Consider the following 20327-nt stretch of genomic DNA (forward strand, 5'->3'; position numbering starts at 1 on the left):
TAATACAATTATAAAATTGTATCACTACGGCAACAATATTTGCGCAACTATTAGTTTATAGTATCTCAACGGAAACAGTATCTCAACTATAATTACGTAGTTGTACTGTAGATTTTATTGCACTACAGATAAGTTATGACAATTACATACTTCATAGTAGTTTACGTACGGCAGATTAAGCATACGACCAGAATAACTATGAGCAGTGGTGCGAGGTTCTAAGTACTAGGAATGATAACGATCCCGAGTTCGAATTTCAGTCGGCTCAATTTTTCCGTCATCTACATTCGCATTGCTATCTTTCAATAGTTTAGCCCACAATTTTACTACAAATGGTTAATATTTTCTGCATTTTCTTAATTCACATAACTTGTTTTTATTTCTATTACAACTCTGTAATACACAGTTGAAGTGCTAATTATTCACAAATTTTATAATTGCTAATACGATATTTTTTTTCTCTCTGAGAGTGTAAACATATCTTCACCATTTTTTTATTTATGCACGACGAGCTACATGGTTAATGGAGTTGAATTTTGGCAAGGATATACAAACAGATTTGCTACAATTGTTCATACGATTTTTATGTACAATATACATCGAAGCATATTAAAAAGAAACGCGATATATCAGTCATTCGAAGTATCTATCGCAAGGTGCCATAAAATCGTAACTTGAATCTTTATCGTTTAAAAATTACACGCATCAGTTAAAAAGTTTAATAAAACATTAGATTCGCTTTATATTACAATGTTCTATGTAACTTTTAAACAGATCGGAGCATTTCGAGTTTTCGATTTTGGGTTATCTCCTTGAGGGGAGATTGATAAAAGAGACACGCGTTTCGATGTTTTTCAATTTTTAATATCGATTGCTTGCACGCTATTATGCTCTAATGCCACGTTTTAAACGTTAATACGGCCAGGGCGCTTGTAAATACGGAGCGCCCCGATAATCGATTGTACGTTTATTGGTTGTGCCGATAATCCAGATTACCCTTAATCCGTGTATTCGGATGTTCGGAAATACGCTCGTGAGGGGGTTCCCGATTGTAAGCAATATTTTACTGTAATCGTGGTTATATCTTCTATCGTTTTCAACGTTGGAAACGCAAAGGCACCCGCGGCTCAAAAATACATAAAGGTCACGAAACTCCGTTATCTCTCCAATTAATTGTGTCCGCAAGAACAGAAAATTGAATTTTAGTTTAATCGCCGGTGCAGGTTCGTGAAAAAAAAGAAGAAAAAAAACGGGCACTCATCATCGTCGCGCATAGCGAATTAATTGGAGCCGCGCAACGTTGGAAATACGAGATTAAATCTGTCGTCCTAATTCCCTTTACCTTCACGTCACGCTGATACGCGTGACATATTTAAACTTCAACATTCGAATTGGATGCTTTGTAATTGGGGGGAGGAAGGCTCGTCAGCGAATTTAACTATTCAAACAACGGAATTTAAAATGCCGTGCCATCGTCAATCGGCCATCTTTTGCTGTTCAAAGATTAATGCGCCGATATACGGAGGCTTATGGAGAATATAAATAGCGCGTTTGTTTGGACCGCGCGACGCGAATTGATATCGACGCGCGAAGTTTATTGCGGTGGCCGCAAGGTGATTTAAGGGGCGAGACTCCTCTTCAAATTTGTTCGTGCCAAGATTTTGAGCCCGCGATCACCGAACACCTCCCATTCCGGCACGCCGCGCCGAGACATTAACGACGCTAAAATTTATTGGCGCGAGGTATTTATTATGTTTCCCCGCATACTTTCGCTCGTAGAAACAACTCGTTTATCTCCTTACTTGCCGTTCGGCCGAGCGAGACGTTCGCGCGTTTCCACCTGCGTATATGCGGTCGCATTCGTGCACGATGATGTATCGTACGAATTAGTCGTAAATCACGACGGGGAGTGATGACACCATTTATCGCGACGAGCGGTGAATCCGCGGTGTTCGCGATGACTTTCCTCAAACCTTTGCGCATCGTATGAACGCTCAATTTGCATTTAGTATTCGCATTTATCGCATTTACACAGTTGCAGCGAACAATCGATGCCTATTCGAAATATTTCCTTTAACTCGAGATTAGTCATCCCATTTATCTTTCTTTTGCGTAAACGATCACTTAGAGTGATTTTTTTACTTTCGAGTTAAAAATCATTGTTATCATAATTATGTATTGTATATTATTTATTGTTTTATAATTTATTAATATTTAGGACACACTATGTGAATTGTAGATTTAGTCAATATTACTTGAAAAGATAAGACATCAAGAAAACGTTACACAAACGGAAGAAGCACAGCAAGCAACTTATTATGACAGCATTTCTAAAAGAAATGAAAAAATCGGTTAAAATGCTTTTATATTGCGAGTTTTTGTTAGGATTGTATACTTAAAAGTTTATAAAGAATAGTTATGAGGAACGAAAGAAAGTTACAATATTATATAAATATATAATATTATTTTAAATTTATAATATAAACTATTACCACATTTGTTTGATTTTATAACATAATTACTTCGAATGTTTTCTACACTCCAGCTAGTTTCAACAGATCAGTATTATGAATATATGAGTAATAACTTTAGAATGTTTACTTAAATTCTGTAAAAGAATTCTCGAATTTTCCAGGAATTTTATTCAAAATTCCTAGTGTTACAAGGAAATTTCTTAAGACAGCTTTAAAATAAATTTATTTCTTTTAACATCCTTTTAGTCCGGAAATAGCCATTCCATATTTTTTTGCGAAAACACGAACATCTGAGACGATTTTTACCTAGTTAGAAGTTGTTATTATATGTTATTGATAATTTCTGTAATTTATTAATATCTAAGGATATTAATATTTTCTGAAGAAAGTAAGGAAAAGCCAAGAAAATGTTAAACAAACGGAAGAAGCACATCTAGTAGCTTGTTATGACAGTATTCCTAAAAAAACAATGAAGAAATCAGTTAATACAATGCTTTTATATTGCAAAATTTTGTTGGATTTGTATATTTAAAACGTTCGTAAAGAAAATAGTTATTAGGATAAAAATATATATCCATTTTATATCAATTTAAATTGAGACTAAATAAAATTTGTATTGTGTTTGTTTTTATGGAATTATTAAAAATGTTTTATTTTTACTGTATTATATTATATAAATATTACAATGTATGAAATATTTTTCAAGAAAGATAAAAATAAACTTTTATAAAAAAATAATATAAACTTTTTCTATTTATACAAACTTTTGTATAAATATAAAAATAGCTTACAATACTTACTTAACTCAAACCTCATTGTTTATATTATTACTTCGAATTTATAATATACATTCTTATAATATTCAAATTTTAATATGACGTAATTATTTTACGTAAATGATCATCTGAGGTAATTTTGCTTAGAAAGTTTCAACAAATCAATCCAATAAATATATGAGTTCAATAAATCAATACAATGAATATGCATAATTTAATAATTTGTTTCTATTATAGAAATTGGGTCTCGGAATTTTCGAATGACAAGTAGATATGGATTTTAGCTTAATGAACATATACGCTGTGACAAGAGCTTCATTTTTCTTTTATTTTTGCCGAGTTAAAAAAAATTCTGATTCTTTAATTCGCTTTCATTAGTGAAGAGCTTATCAAAATTGCAGGAGTGATAGATAATCGAGTTATTTTAGATTACGCTACAAGAAAGGTTACAAATATAAAATAGTCGATATTTTTAATATTAAAACATGATATATCACACTGCGTACTATCATACGTATAATAGTGACTCGTTTCGCGAATAACTTTGATGCCAAGCGTTTTTCCGATTTAAATTCAATTTTTCATGTGTGTTCCCATTATGTGATGTAATTTTAACTAATACTATCAGATTCGACGGCATAACCACTAGCTAAAATGTCTCATAGATTACATGATTTTATTTAATTTTATACGATTTTATCTAATTACAAATTTGATTTTTTTATTGCGTATGAAAAATAGATGATTTTATCGGATTATACAATGTTTTCTCGTAATTGCATATGTAATTATTTCATTTCTAGTGATTAAAAATGATTTTATTTGATTAGAAACTAGTAATTAAAAATAATTTGATTAGTGATTAAAACGATTCTAGTGATTAAAAATTTTTTATTGATTAAACATAATTTTATTTGATTAATTGACTGCCAGTGTGTTTTAAATAAAATTAAATAAAATAATCATTAGACATCGGTTTCTGTAAATTTATGTTGAACTTCGTCTGAAGATAAAAAAACATTACGCAATTTGGAACTGAAAAAAATATAAATATATATCTATATATTTTATTTTAGTTAAGATTGTAGTGTTTGTAGTTAAAACAAGAAAGGTATTACCATATTATTTATTTTTCTTACTAATCTAACCACGATCAATGAAAAATAACTTTATATTTGTGTTAACTGTTTGTTGTCCCAAAATGTGCAAAGATGTTTCAATTTACCGTTGCTCTAACAGCAACCACTGCAATCTTATTATAAAATAAATGACGCGCTTACACATACATACATAATTATAATAGATATTTACATATTCACTAAAAAAAACAAATTTGTCGGGAAAATAAAAAATAAATTGATAAAAAGTTTTAATTCAATATTTACTATCTGTAGAATATATTTGTTAGATAAAATATAGAATTATATAATATTGAATTATATCGATCAGATCTCGATCAGGGCACGTATTATGCATTTGTTCAAAATTATTTAGTTATTTCCTAGATTTTTATTGTATTTTCTAGGGGAAACGGAATAATTCCGATCGGAATCAATTCCGAACAAATGCATAATACGTGTCCAGATTGCTCGTTTCAAAAACTAAGGAATGATGTCTATTTCATAATACTTTGTACTCGTCGAGTATGGCAAAAACGGGTCTTTTCATAATACCCTTCTCTATTCGTTGATCGATTACGTATTTCAATTTTGCGATTTAAGGATCGAGAATCGGCAGCACAGGGTCGGAAGTTTGTCGAGAGCTGACAGTTATCTACTCGTGTACCAATTTGCATTTGACATTATATTTAACATGGGTAAACAGATTCTCTCTCTCTCGCCGGCGTTTCTTATGCGCCTACAACCGTCCATGTCGAAAATCCGTCATTACGTGACTCTCGCGGTGGATAGCCGACATTCGTAAACAATCGTTGGCGCCAAAATTCACCGATGACTCGACGCATCTTATCCCGGCCCGCGCGCCTACACTAATCTGCTACGCAAATACACAAGAGCCACGCTCTCTTCTCGCAGCACGACGACGGAAGCCGGGACGCGTAATTCGCGGGCTGGTATTTTAATTGACAGACTGACAGACCCACGGACCCGCCGCGCGCGTCGGGAACTACTCGAATCCCCATCTCCCTATCGAGTCTCGAGCACTTTCTTCCCGATTGAACGAACGCGCGTGAATCAGCGCGCTGGCACGCGGCGGTGATGTCAATCTTTGCTCAGCTGACTGACGAGATTGGCCTCACCTTCTCCTCGCGGGGCGCACACGGGATGACGATCTTTCCTCAGCCTCGCATTCTTTCGCGCCCGCGCGCGACTTCGCGCCCGCTGAGAGACCTCGGCGAGGAGAACGGGGTGAACGACGTGCATCTTCTCTCCGGCGCACACTCACACGCGCACGCCACGCCGATGTTATCACGTCGCTCTGAATCTGTCCGTTGCGAAATCCCGAAGATTTATGGCTATCAACTACCGGCGTTAGCAGCAGTCTACTTTGCTCGCAATGTTGATATTTTGCTGAAGTATCACCGCGCTCGTACCGTTTTCAAGCGTGCGATATACATTTTTCAGCGGCAGCGTCTCTCAACCGCTGTTGTTGTTTCTTTTTACAGGATATTTGCGTGTATTCACTTGAAAAGTATGCGAGGCAATTATTTTAAAACGCAATATAAACGAAAAAGCCTTTGATGGTTGTAAATCTTAATACTAATATTTATTGTGCGATTTTTTTATGTACATTTTCAAGTTCACGAAACTGCGCGCTGAATAATTTTTCGATCTTAAAATAATTTGTTGCTTGTTTGCATTAAGGTCCCTAAAAATAGGAGTCTGGACAATGTTTTTCAATTTTTCAACCAATTATATTTAGATGTCATTAAGTTCGTGCGCGTTGTTTGAAATCGCCAAAAATATTTGCACATTTGAAACGAAATAAATATACGTTCGATCATAGAAAAGAGAAAAAGAAACAAAAAAAATACTGAATGCAAAAAGTGCAAGCAACGTGAACAAACCTATTAAGTATGGTTATAGGAAAATATGTAGAAAAGTTGTCGAGATATAGAAAAATGTTTTTTTTTTCATGGAATTTTTATTATTATTAAACAATAATACATTTTTATAGTACAAAATAGTAAAAAGATATTAAAGAAATAGAAAGATATTATAGTATGATTTAATAAATAATACCAAATAACACTAAATAATAATCTTATGTAGGTAATTAAAAATATTGTTTTATGAAAAGAGCCACTGATTCTTCTTCAGAAACTTCAGATAATTGGTAAAAAAACTATCGATGGCTCTTGATAACTAAAATTATCGATAACAATCGATAGTGCTATCGATAATTCTCCATCTCTACTTGCTGCGTGTAGTCTGAATCAGGTTTTAAACAGGCCCTTTGTTGATTTCCCTGTTCGAGGTTAAAAATCTTCATCTCAAGATTGTTTTGCTCCTTAAATTGTTCAACCAGCAGTTGTTTTGATAGTGACAATTCGTGTTTTTTCTCAGCCAGCTCCACTTTTAACTGATCAACTTGCAACTGCAAACTATGACTATAACGCGACTCCAATATCTTTGTATTGTATATACATGCGTCTTTATTTTGTAGTTCCAAGGACATCTGTTGCAATCTGAAGCGAACAATAAATGTTAATCGTCAACAGGATTTATCTTTAATTGCCGGGAAGAGAGTCTCTACATTTATACGCTTCTTAGGGCTGCGTTCGAAAAATCTATTTGTCGGGTAGAGTAACTTTGAGTGACCAATCGGGATGAAGAAATCTTAAGAAATTTCAAGACTTTTTTATCCTGATTTGTCACTCAAAGTTACTCTACCCGACGAGTAGAATTTTCGAACGCGGTTTAGCGGGAGTGTGGTGTCACCTCGAGGAGCCTGACACTTTTCGGCACAAATCTAAATAAAATACAACGGGGAAAACTGACTTTGCCGAAACAGGTGCCAGTTAAACGAATCAGCATAACTGAGCATCGCCGGTAATAATTTAACTTAAGGTTGGTTTATAATAGTCGTTACGGTAAGAAATTGGCCAATCATAGTTGATTGTTCTTCTGAAAATCTACTACGATTGGCTACACCGAGGGAAAAATTATGATTAAAGTTAAGAAATCTTTTCTTTAAACACATTTTTTCAAGTTGAAGTGAAAATGCTTTTGAGAAAAATAAAAATTTATTTGATTTCAAGAAATGACGTTATTAGCTTTTACTAAAGTAAATAAATTATTTGTTCAAATTATTTATTTAATTGAAATAAGTAACTTTTTAATTCAAAGAAGCACTGATGGAATTATAAGAAGTAATTTACTCGTTTTTCATTTAAAAATATATTTCTTTTATTTAGAAAAGGATTTTAGTTGCCCAGCCAAATTATTTCTTTGATTCTAATAAAAAGAAATAACCAAGAAATTCTTCACATCGAAGAAACTTTTGTTTGACCGTATAGCAATGCACAAATTTGTTTCATACAAATTTTCTTTGACCCGAAGAATCTTTTCTCTGGGTGTAGTTTCTTACGGTTACGGTTATTATAAACCTATTATTTACTCTCTGTCTTTTTCGAAATTTCACTCCTACAGAGTGACAATGGAGCTTGTGTAATTTATTGAATAATTTTCTAATCTACCGAATTTAATATTATAGAATGATTGGACATCGATATCTGACGAATAATAATATAATTATTATTACACAAAATGTAATGGTTCTCCCATAGATGTAAAAAAAATAGATGTAGTTTTTTAAAAAAAAAGCAATAATAAACAAAATATACAATTTGATTATTTTAGATTGAATTGATTTGAATCTTGAATAAAGACGGCAACGATTTAAAGATGTATCGCAAAGTAAATAAAAAGAAATGTTTAGATCGCATCAATAGGTGTTAGTACTTATTTATTTTGCAAGTAAGAGACACGGTGGGCAACTCGTCTGACGGAGTTAAAAACAGAGTGCGATGTATTGTACGTACCTCGCTTCGAGATCCTTGTTTCTATCTTGCAGGGATTTAATATTCGCTTCGAAAAAGTTTAATTTGTTATGTGCTTCGTTGAGAGTCTCCTGCATGTTGAATAGTTCGTTCTCGTACTTGGCCTTGATATTAGAGACCTCTTGCTTCAATCGGGAATTCTCGGACTCCAGCATATACCTGTCCGCAAAAGATAGAATAGACATCGATATCTGACGAACAATAATATAATAATTAATATCACACAAAATGTAATGGTTTTCCCATAGATATAAAAAAAATGGATGTAGAGTTTTAAGAAAGAGCAATAACAAACGAAATGTATAATTTGATTAAGTATTTCAAATTGAATTAATTTGAAGCTTGAATAAAGATGGCAACGATTTAAAGATCTATCGCAAAGTAAATACAAAGAAATGTTTAGATCGCATCGATACGTGTTAGTATCTATTTATTTTTTGCAAGTAAGAGACAAGGTAGGCAACTCGTCTGACTAGAATACTAAAGATATAGGTATTCCTCCTCCATTTTTAGTTATTTCCTCCCGCCTCCTCACTCCTTACCCTTGTGACGAGGCAGCGTATAGGCAAGGAGTGAGGAGACGGAGGGGAAAGGACTAAAATGGTGGATTATATACCACAGTATACTCATATCTTTAGTGCCTTAGACTGACGAAGTTAAAAACAGAGTGCGATATGTTTAATGTACCTCGCTTCGAGATCCGTGTTTTTATCTTGCAGGGATTTAGTATTCGCTTCGGAAAAGCTTAATTTGTCATATGTACTGTTGAGAGCCTCCTGCGTGTTGGACAGATTGTTCTCGTACTTGGCCTTGATATGAAAAATCTCCCCCTTCAATTGGAAATTCTCGGACTCCAGCAAACATCTTTCCGCGGTGCATTTTCTTAGAAGCTTTTGATAACCTTCTAGAGCAATGTTGAAATTCTCTATCTTTTGTTCTGTATCTTGCTCTAGCTCCTGATTCGATAACTCGATTTCACGGAGAATATTGAAACACTTGTAACATTGCTGTGTAACGGAGACGTTTTCGGCCGCCGCTTCCATCTTTCTTTCGTTGTTAGGTGAATTCGACAATATAGGAGATTTGTTCTCTGGGTATCCTTACAAGAGAATAGAGCGCGTGTTTATTATCCTTAATTTATTACAAAATGCTGGCAAAAAATGTTTATTTAAAAAAAACAAATATATAATAAATATTAAACAAATGTTAAATAAATGTTAAACAAATATTTTCCCTAAATCATTATTTTAAAAATTTAATTGATGTTAAATAAATATTTAATAAATATTTTTGTTATAATTGTCCAATGAAAAATTAATATTAAATAAATATTAAAAAAACATTTTAAAAATATTGTGTGCTGATTAGGGATATTCTAATTTTATATAAATAATTTTGAAAATTAACTTTTTTTTAATTTATGTTAATTTAATCTTAACGTAACTAAATTAATTTTATATCCATTAACTTTAACTCAATGTAGTTAAAAAATTTATTAACTTACTCAACCCTGACAAAATGAATCTTTAATGGTACAGAGAATGGACTGATCCGTTCGGCTACCGGAATGCAAGAGAGATAGCAAAATTTGTTTCTACCATGTGGTATTCGAGTCATTATGTAAGTAGAAAGGTAGATGTACAGTCGCGGTCATTAGAGTTGCGACATTTTTTCTTTGATGGTTTTTGGAATGTAGACTTGCTCATCGAGCAGCAAACGTAATTGGTTCTTACCTGTGCATCCAACCAATTACGTTCGCCGCTCAATGAGCAAGTCTACATTCCCAAAACCATTGCTGAAAAAGTGTCGCTACTCATATGCAGGCGACTGTACAGTGCGTTGCATTGATGCCTGGGGTACCGATTTTAGGGACCACGTTTCTTTCTTTGTTATTTTTATATTCATGACCGAATGCTGCGCATAGACATAGGATCTATAGACCGAGCATTCGAGGAGTGGGGGTAAAGTTCTCGCGTAAAAAACTAGAAAGAGATAGCCTGCTTTGGACCACTATTCTGTCTTTGTCTAATGACGCGCGTGGGGTACAGTAAAGGTAACGAAACTCTCGGTAAGGTTAGGGAAAGAGAAAAGGGAAATGTAAGTGAATGTGAAAAAAGAATGAAGGAAAATTGAAAAGCATTGGAAAAAGTGCCAAAATATAGAATTATATATAATGTAAAATTGTGTATTAAAATTTAAACAATAAAGTATTGAATAAACATTTAAAACACCTGGCATAACAGTAATAAAAAAATTAACCCTGCTGATCTTTATATATATCTATATATATAATATATGTTATTGATTTTTAAATAAAATGAGTTTTGTGAATTTAGATCTTATTCGTCTAATTTTGTTATTCTTAGAAGCAGCATAATGATGTATACAAAGAGTGAAAAACTTTTCTAAGAGAATACGAATCAATTGATTTCTATGATCCATCAATGGAGCTTGATTAAAAATCATGTTCCTATTCAGTAAATAAATTATTTATTCTTAGTTTTATTAATGTTAAATTTATCAGTTTCTTTATTACGTTTGTAGACGTCAAAATAAAAAAATAAAAAATAAAAAAAAAACAAGTGAAGATTCCCCACGCGCGTCATTAGACAAAGACAGAATAGTGGTCCAAAGCTTGCTATCTCTTTCTAGTTTTTCACGCCCCCACTCCTCGAATGCTCGGTCTATAGATCCTATGTCTATGATGCTGCGTCAACGTTTACCGCAGCATTCGTTCATGAACGTAAAAATAACCAAGAAAGAAACGTGGTCCCTAAAATCGGTACTCCAGACATCAATGCAACGCACTGTACCAATCCCGTGGATGCGCAGTAGCGGCCAATCAAAACGTGACCAGAAATGCTACAATTCAATAGAGACTCTCTTATAAGAGGGTGCTTAATAAAGTATCTAATAAAGGTATTTAATAAGAGAGATCCTCTAATAGAGAGTCTCTACAATTCTTTTTATATTAGATAACGAATGTCTGTTCCTTCTGGTCACTTCTTAATTGGCTCAGTACTATACCTACCTACTACACGTGACGTTATCATGCGCAATAATACAGTGGTAAACAGAATAGTTGCGATACTCTTTTTTCGATGGATTTTAGAACACAGCCTTGCTCATCGAACGATGAACGTAATTGCTTGGCTCCACAGGTGAAAACCAATTATGTTCAATCACTTGGTGAGCAGGCTACATTTCGAAAACCATCGAAAAAAAAGTGTCGCAACTATTCTGTCCACCACTGTATACCTGTCTATTTACATTATTGGGCGAGTGCCGCAGTATGTTCCTGAACCTACTGAGCGCAATGCAGTGGGGGCGTTGCTTGGTGAACAAATAGCTCTTACCGTAATCCGGTGGCCGTAGGTATAAAGTAGAGTCCCTAGAAATAGGAGTCTGGACAATGTTATTCAATTTTTCATTGGCTTTGAGCAATGTGGCAGAACCAATTAATCCTTTTATATCTTCACTTATATATCATTAGGTTTGTTCGCGTTGTTTGTAATTGCCAAAAATTTTTGCACATTTGAAACAAAATAAAAATATGTTCGAGCATAGGAAAGAGAGAGAGACAATAAAAATACTGAATCCAAAAAGTGCAAATAATGCGAACAGACCTATTATGGTTATAGGAAAATACATATATAGAAAAGTTGATGTAGAGTTGTAGAAAAACATTATTTTTTCATGGAATTTTTATTATTATTAAACAATAATGCATTTTTATACTACAAAATAGTACAAAGATATTAAAGAAACAGAAAGATATTATAGTATGATTTAATGAGTAATACCAAATAATAATTTTATGTAATTAAAAATATTGTTTCATGAAAAAAGCCACTGATTCCTCTTTGAAAACCATCGATAATCGGTAAAAAAAAAAAAAAAAATGTCGATAACTAAAACTATCGATAACAATCGACAGTGTTATCGATAATTTTCCACCTCTACTTGCTGTGTGCAGTCTGAATCAGAGTGTCATAATACTTGTTGTAAAGGTATCTTACTCTCTCGAACAAGCGTTCGAGGTTGAAAATCTTTATCTTAAGCTTGTTAATATGATCAATCAGACTTTGTCCTGGTAATTTCTGTTTTGCCGAATCCAGATTTCTTTTAACCGATGAATTTTACTCTCCAGACAATGAATGTTACTCTGCAGACTAGAAACTGACTCTAATATCTTTGAATTGTACGTAAATATGCATTGTTTTTGTAGGTTTGAGGACTTCCGTTGCAATCTGAAGCAAACAATAAATATTAATCGTTAACAGGATTTATCTTTATTTGCCGAGAAGAGTTTCGGCATTTATACGCTTCTTAGGGCTATGTTCAAAAATTCTACTCGTCGGATAAATTAACTTTGAGTATCAGGATGAAGAAAGCTTGAGATTTCTTAAGATTTCTTCATTTTGATTGGTCACTCAAAGTTACTTTACCCGACGAGTAGAATTTTCGAACGCAACCTAGCAAGAGTGTGATGGTTGTTGCCCCGAAGAACCCGAAATTCTTTGGTACAAATCGAAAAAAAAATACAGCGGGGAAAACTGATTTTGCTGAAACAGGCACCATTCAACCGAATCAGTATAATTGAGCATCGCCTAAAAAATTTTTATGATTCTGTAACCCCAATTTAAAGATATTTAAATGCTGTAAATGTCGGTAATTTTTGGTACAGTGCGTTGCATTGATGCCTGGGGTACCGATTTTAAGGACCACATTTCTTTCTTAGTTATTTTTACGTTTCTGACCAAATGCTGCTGTCAACGATCACCGCAACATTCAGTCATGAACATAAAAATAATCAAGAAAGAAACGTGGTCCCTAAAATCAGTACCCCAGGCATCAATGCAACGCACTGTACTTTAGCATTCTTTTAAGGTTGGTTTATAATAGCCGATACCGTAAAAAATTGACCAATCATAGTCGATTATTCTTCTGAAAATCTACTATAATTAGCTAGTTTCTTACGGTTACGGCTATTATAAACCTATTATTTATTCTTTGTCTTTCTCGAAATTTCATTCCTACAGAGTGACAATTGAGCTTGTGCAATTTATTGTGTAATTTTTCAATCTACGAGATTTTATAGAATAATGGACATCGATATCTAACGAATAATAATATAATAATTAATATCACACATAATGTAATGATTTTTCCATAGATGTAAAAGAATAGATCTAGAATTTAAGAAAGAGAGCAATAACAAACAAAATATACAATTTCATTATTTTAGATTGAATTTGAAGCTTGAATAAAGACAGCAACGATTTAAAGATGTTTCGCAAAGTAAATAAAAAGAAATAAATAATGTTTAGATCGCATCAATAGGTGTTAGTACTTATTTATTTTGCAAGTAAGAGACACGGTGGGCAACTCGTCTGACGGAGTTAAAAACAGAGTGCGATGTGTTGTATGTACGCATAGACATAAGATCTCTAGACTGAGCTATCAAAAAGTGGGAGTAATGCTCGGATAGAAAAAGACGGACTATGTGGATTGAAAGAGATTATTAAGCGTTAAAAGAGAATATTAAGAATTGAAAGAGAATATTAAGCATTTTGTTATCGAAATAGTACTTGATACACAATGTGCTCAGGTATTTGTTATTATGTGTTACTTTTGTTCTTACTCCTCGTTCCTCTTTCAACTCCCTCGCATAGACACTGTATGTTTTGTACACATGCGCGAACGAGAGAGAACGCAGGGTCACAGACACAGTCCGTCTTAATTCTACCCGAGCATTACCCCCACTCCTCAAAAACCCGAGAATCGCTCAGTCTAGAGATTCTATGTCTATGGTTGTACCTCGCTTCGAGATCCTTGTATTTATCTTGCAAGGATTTAGTATATGTTTCGAAAAAGCTTAATTTGTTATGTGTTTCGTTGAGCGCCTCCCGCATGTTGGACAGATCGTTCTCATACTTGGCCTTGATATTAGAGACCTCCTGCTTCAATTGGGAATTCTCGGACTCCAGCAAACATCTGTCCGCGGAAGATAGAATAATTAGACATTGATATCTAACGAATAATAGTATAATAATTAATATCACACAGAACGTAATGATTCTCCTATAAATGTAAAAAAATAGATCTACATTTTTAAGAAAGAGCAGTAATAAACAAAATATACAATTTGATTATTTTAGATTGAATTAAATTGAAGTTTGAATAAAGACGGCGACTATTTAAAGATGTGGCGCAAAGTAAATAAAAAGAAATATAATGTTTAGATCGAATCGGTACGTGTTAGTACCTGTTTATTTTGCAAGTAAGAGACAAGGTAGGCAGTTTGCTTGACGGAGTTCAAAACAAAATGTGACATGTTGTACGTACCTTGTTTCGTCATCCTTATTTCTATCTTGTAGGGATTTAGTATTCGCTTCGAAAAAGTTTAATTTGTTATGTGTTTCGTTGAGAGCCTCCCGCATGTTGAACAGATCGTTTTCGTACTTGGCCTTGATATCAGAGATCTCCTGCTTCAATCGAGAATTCTCGGATTCCAACAAACACTTATCCGCGACGCATTTTTTTAGAAAACTTAGAAAATCTCCTAGAGCAATGTTGAAATTCTTTAGCTTCTGATACGATAACTTGATTATACGGCGGTTATTGAAACACTCGTGACATTGCTGTGTAACGGATACGTTTTTCGTCGCCGCTGCCGTCTTCCTTTCGTTGTTAGGTAAAATCAACATTGTAGGATCTTTGTTTTTTGGGTCCCTTTACAACAGAATAGAGCGCGTGTTCACTATACTTAATTTATTACAAAGTAAAACTTTAATGATACAGAGAGTCGACTGATCCGTTCGGCTGCCGGAATGTAAAAGAGAGAGAGCAAAATTTGTTTCTACCACGTGGTGGTCACAGAACATGATGTATGTAAAGTCACTAGATTAATAAAGTACCGCAATTCATAAGACTCAATAGGTTTGTTCGAGTTGCTTGAAATCCCCAAAAATTTTTGCACTCGAGATGAGATAAATATATATTCGACCGTGAAAAAGAGAGAGACGACGAAGAAATTAATTCAAAAAGGGCAACAACACGAACAGGCCTAATGTATAAGGATTTGGAGCCAAAATGGCGTCGGAAAGTGTAAAGAGTGCACACTTTCATAATGTATGTATCTACACATTAAGTGCAATTATTTACCGTGAGACACCGTGAGATGCGCTAGATCTGTTGTGTTATTGTTGTACTCTGAGAAATTAAACGTTTAGAAACATGCCTAATTTTGAATAAATTAAAACCTTTAGACTTTATTGAAGTGTTTTTAAATAATTGTCGTACAGACTTTGTGCCATCATGCCACAATATTGTTGTTAAACTTATCAAAACATTTATTATAGGACGCATCCATTTTACCTTAAAAAATATATATTAATATTAACACATATAGTATACGCATATATAATATGAACGCATATTGAACACATACAGTAGTAAAAGCGTTGCAATAAAGTCATATGTGAATAAGAACCATTGTAAATAAAATTAATTTATATAGTTTATGATTTTCTTTCTTATTTAAATACATTTATACACATATGCACGTTTTAAATGTGTCGCATGTTGGAGCCAAAATGGCGGAATGATTGCGGTACTTTATAAATCTAGTGACTTTAGATGTATGTAGTAAGTAGAAAGGTGGGTAAGTGATCATTGACGCAGCATTTGGTCTTAAACGTAAAAGTAACTACGGAAGAAACGTGATCACTAAAATCGAATCTCAGGCATTAAGAGCTGCGCTCTGTACAGTGGGTGCGCGGTAGCTACCAATCAGAAAGTAACCAGAAATGCTACAATTCAATAGAAACCTTCTATTAAGAAGGTCTCTAATAAGGTATCTAATGAAAGTATCTAATAAGAGAGATCATCTAATAAAGTGTCTCTACAATTCAATTCTTTTTATATTAACAAATGTTTGTTTTTTCTAGTCACTTTTTAATTGGCTCATATACCTACTTACGTCACTACACGTGACGTCATCATGCGCAATGGTACATACAGGGGGGCTATTCTTTAAATAGTTGCGTATACGTAAAGCAAGTTGCGAATGTTTGCAATGGAAAATCCCTAGAACGATATTCTTGACAATCGTAACGTGCAACGTATACGTAACTTTGCGTATACGATGCAACGAATGGGTCGTACCATTTATTTCAAGAAAAACGTATACGTTTCACACATGAAGAAGATAAAAAAAAGCAAAAGTAGTCATGAATTTAGATGATATTGTAATAAATACACCGATTATGGGTGTAAATTTAACCTATTCAACTATACCCGCGGAATAGTTTTCTATCCCAATTTTGATAAGTTTTAAGAATAAAATGAATTTGAAAAAGTTGGTATTTTTTATTTAATGTATAATATTTTGAAGCCGAAAGGTAATTTTTATTACAACTGTAACAAAAAATAAAGTTTGTTAAAAGACTCTAAGTAACACAAATAAAGATCGAATTACTTCTAATTTTCGACATTAACTTTAGGATTTTTTTTCTAACAATAATCTTAGATTACAATTCAGTTATATTTTAAAGAGACATGCATGTTGCATAATTGTATGTGCTGGAGCACGTTTCTTGCAAGCATAGTTAAGAGTTATTATATATAAAAAATACATTTCAAAATTAATTTTTTATTTAACTTATATTAATTAAAATTAATTTTATGAGTCATTAACTTTAACTTAATTCAATTACAAAAATATAATATATAAATTTATCTTAATTATAAAGAATTACAAAGTTCCATTATGAAGTATTATGTATTTAAAGTATTATAATAAATTATATTATAACATATATTATAAAATTATAGTTAATAAGAAGCATTTTTATAATAAGTACTTATAATAAATAATTTAAATAAATCTTTTAGCTTCAAAATTTAATTATTGCAGATATAAAAATACCAACTTCTTAAAATTCATTTTATTTTTAAAACTCTTATCAAAATTTGAAATGAGAAAATTATCCCATGGATATAATTAAAAAGATAAAATTTGGCCAGTATAATAGAGAGTTGAGTTTATAAGTAGCTCTTTTTATTTTTGTATTTACATACATTTTTCCTTTAAGTTCTATCTTCTTTTTTGTTATTAATATATGACGTACTATCTTTTCATACACGTCGTATCTTTAAACCATATTTGTTGAAAGGATCATATATTTTCCCGACGTTGCCAAATGTAAATCAGTGTAAATCAGGTTCGAGGACTTCTGTTGCAATCTGAAGCAACTCGTACAGCACGTAATATTGCAATCTAACAACAATATTGCTGCAATATTGCTGTAATATTACAATATCGCTGTAATATTACTGCGATATTGTAATATTGTTGCAATATTGTTGCAATATTACGTGCTGTGCGGGAAATAATAAATGTTAATCGTCAACAGGATTTATTTTTAATTGCCGGAAAGAGAGTCTCGATATTTATACGCTTTTTAGAGTTGCGTTCGTGAAGAAATCTCAAGATTTCTTCATCCTGATTTGTCACTTAAAGTTACTCTACTCGACGAGTAGGATTTTTGAATGCAGCCTAACGAAAATGTGATGGTTGTCGCCTCGAGGAACTCGAAATTCTTCGATACAAAAAAAATACAGCGGGGGAAACTGACTTTGCCGAAACAGGCGTCATTCAACTAAACCAGCATAATTGAGCATCGCCAGCAATAATTTAACATAAGAGGATGCTAAATAACGAAAACTTCCACGTCGGTACTGCAGATTATTTTTTGACCGAGATCAGACTATCGCTCTTTTTCCAACGTACAGATGTCTTTGTTCTTCAATTATATCTACGAAAAGCTCTAATTATTGTTGGATACCATTACTGCCCTATTTATGTCAGTTCAGCTTTGTTGAGGGAAATATGTATGTGGTATAAGCATTTTAGGATATCTTTTTCGTTAGGTGTTCAGACGTAATTTCACACAGTAAGGGTTATTCGTACGTGTTTTCTGAAGGGTGCTCTACTCTCATTTTGTACGTACGACCTATATAACTTCTAGTATTAAGGTAAAGCTAATCTCAGATAACGGCTAAACAAGTGAATTTTTAATGATTTATTAACTTTTTGTTTAATTTTCATATAAAATTTATCTAAGCACTTCTTCTTTTTACGCATATTTTAAATCTATAAAAAGTTTTTATAACTCTGTAACGCCAATTTGAAGATATTTAGATGCTGTAAATGTCGGTAATTCCAGGTACTTTAGCAATCTCTTAAGTTTGGTTTATAATAACCGTTATCATAAGAAATTGACCAATCATAGTTGATTATTCTTCTGAAAATCTACTACGATAGGTTAGTTAACGGTTACGGCTATTTATAGAAACTTATTATTTACTCTTTGTTTTTCTTGAAATACTTCTACGAAGTGATAATTGAGCTTGTACAATTTATTGAGTAATATTTCAATCTACGAGATTTTATATTATGGAATAATTGGACATCGATATCTGTAATAATATAATAGTTAATAATATAATAATTAATGTCACACAAAACGTAATGATTCTCTCATAGGTGTAAAAAAATAGATCTAGATTTTTAAGAAAGAGCAATAACAAACAAAATATATAATTTGATTATTTTAGATTGAATTAATTTGAAGCTTGAATAAAGATTTAAAGATGTATCGCAAAGTAAATAAAAAGAAATAACGTTTAAATTGCATCGACACGTGTTAATACCTATTTATTTTGCAAGTAAGAGACAAGGTAGGCAGTTCGTCTGACGGAATTAAAAACAGAGTGCAATACGTATCTCGCTTCGAGATCCTTGTTTCTATCTTGCAGGGATTTAGTATTCTCTTCAAAAAAGCTTATTTTGTTATATGTATTGTTGAAAGCCTCCCGCATGTTGGACAGATCGTTCTCGTACTTGGCCTTGATATTAGAGACCTCTTTCTTTTATCGGGAATTCTCGGATTCCAGAAAACACCTCTCCGCGGCGCATTTTCTTAGAAAACTTAGAAAATGCGCTTAAAACTACGTGGAAATTGGAATTCTTTAGCTTCTGACTCGATAACACGATTATACGAAAGTTGAAACATTCGCGATATTGCTGTATTGTAACGGAGACATTTGCCGCCGCCGCTCCCTTCCTTTCGTTGTTAGTAATATCGACATTATTGTAGGTTCTTTGTTTTCTGGGTATCCTTACAGGAAAATAGAGCGCGTGTTTACTATACTCAATTTATTACAAAATGTAGCTTTAATAGTACAGAGAGTGGACTGATTCGTTCGGCTGCCGGAATGCAAAAGGGAGAGTGCAAAATTTGTTTCCACGTGGTGGTCGAATCATGTAAGTAGAAAAGAGGGCGTTGTTATCAGTGAGGCAGCATTTGGTTATAAACGTAAAGTAACTAAGAAAGGAACGTGATCCCTAAAATCGAACCCCAGACATTAATGATACGCTGTAGTCCCGTGGATGCGCAGTAGCAGCCAATCAGAAAGTGATCAGAAATGCTACAATTCAATAGAGACTTTATAACAAGAGAGATCTTCTAATAGAGGGTCTCTACAATTCAATTTTTTTTATATTACACAACGAATGTCTGTTCTTTCTGGTTATTTTTTAATTGGCTCAGTACCTACCTACGTCGCTACACGTGATGTCATCATGCGCAGTGGTACAGTTTGCAGCCTTGCTCATCGAGCGGTGAACGTAATTGCTTAGCTCCGCAGGTAAAACCCAATTATGTTCAATCACTTGATGAGCAGGCTACATTCCGAAAATCATAGAAAATGAATGTCGCAACTATCCTGTTTACCACTGGAGTGCAAAAAGTGCAAATAAAGCGAACAGACCTATTAAATAAGATTATAAGGAAAATATATAAAAAGGTTGATTTAGAGAGATATAGAAAAACAGTGATTTTCATAGAATCTTTATTATTATTAAACAATAATACATTTTTATAATACGAAATATTATAACTATTTAATATAAGAATGCCTTGCTTTTGTCTTACTGCTAAATAGTCTAAATACTTTTTTCTAATATTTATTCTATTTTGCTGTAAATTC

The 20327-nt window shown here is 33.1% G+C and overlaps 3 protein-coding genes across 10 annotated transcripts in view; 1 reads left to right on the forward strand and 2 right to left on the reverse strand.

The window, feature by feature from the left end:
* The window catches only part of LOC105195148 (cysteine-rich motor neuron 1 protein), a 542960-nt gene that overhangs the window by 311281 nt on the left and 211352 nt on the right, over positions 1 to 20327 (forward strand). The gene's annotated exons all lie outside the window — the stretch shown is intronic.
* Positions 6444 to 9938, reverse strand: LOC105195138 (paramyosin). Its single transcript, XM_011160405.3, has 4 exons — positions 9775 to 9938; positions 8958 to 9369; positions 8253 to 8429; positions 6444 to 6896 (listed from the first exon to the last, which is right to left on the reverse strand). Exons 2-4 carry the CDS (start codon positions 9311 to 9313, stop codon positions 6602 to 6604), a joined length of 828 nt encoding a protein of 275 aa, XP_011158707.2. The 5' UTR covers positions 9314 to 9369; positions 9775 to 9938; the 3' UTR covers positions 6444 to 6601.
* Positions 12005 to 15251, reverse strand: LOC105195128. The gene is made up of 3 exons (XM_011160393.3): positions 14619 to 15251; positions 14091 to 14267; positions 12005 to 12520 (listed from the first exon to the last, which is right to left on the reverse strand). The coding sequence occupies exons 1-3, from the start codon at positions 14978 to 14980 to the stop codon at positions 12349 to 12351; spliced, it is 711 nt and encodes a 236-aa protein (XP_011158695.2). The 5' UTR covers positions 14981 to 15251; the 3' UTR covers positions 12005 to 12348.

This window comes from Solenopsis invicta, chromosome 7 (genome assembly GCF_016802725.1).
Source record: "Solenopsis invicta isolate M01_SB chromosome 7, UNIL_Sinv_3.0, whole genome shotgun sequence".
In the NCBI taxonomy this organism is placed as follows: domain Eukaryota; kingdom Metazoa; phylum Arthropoda; class Insecta; order Hymenoptera; family Formicidae; genus Solenopsis; species Solenopsis invicta.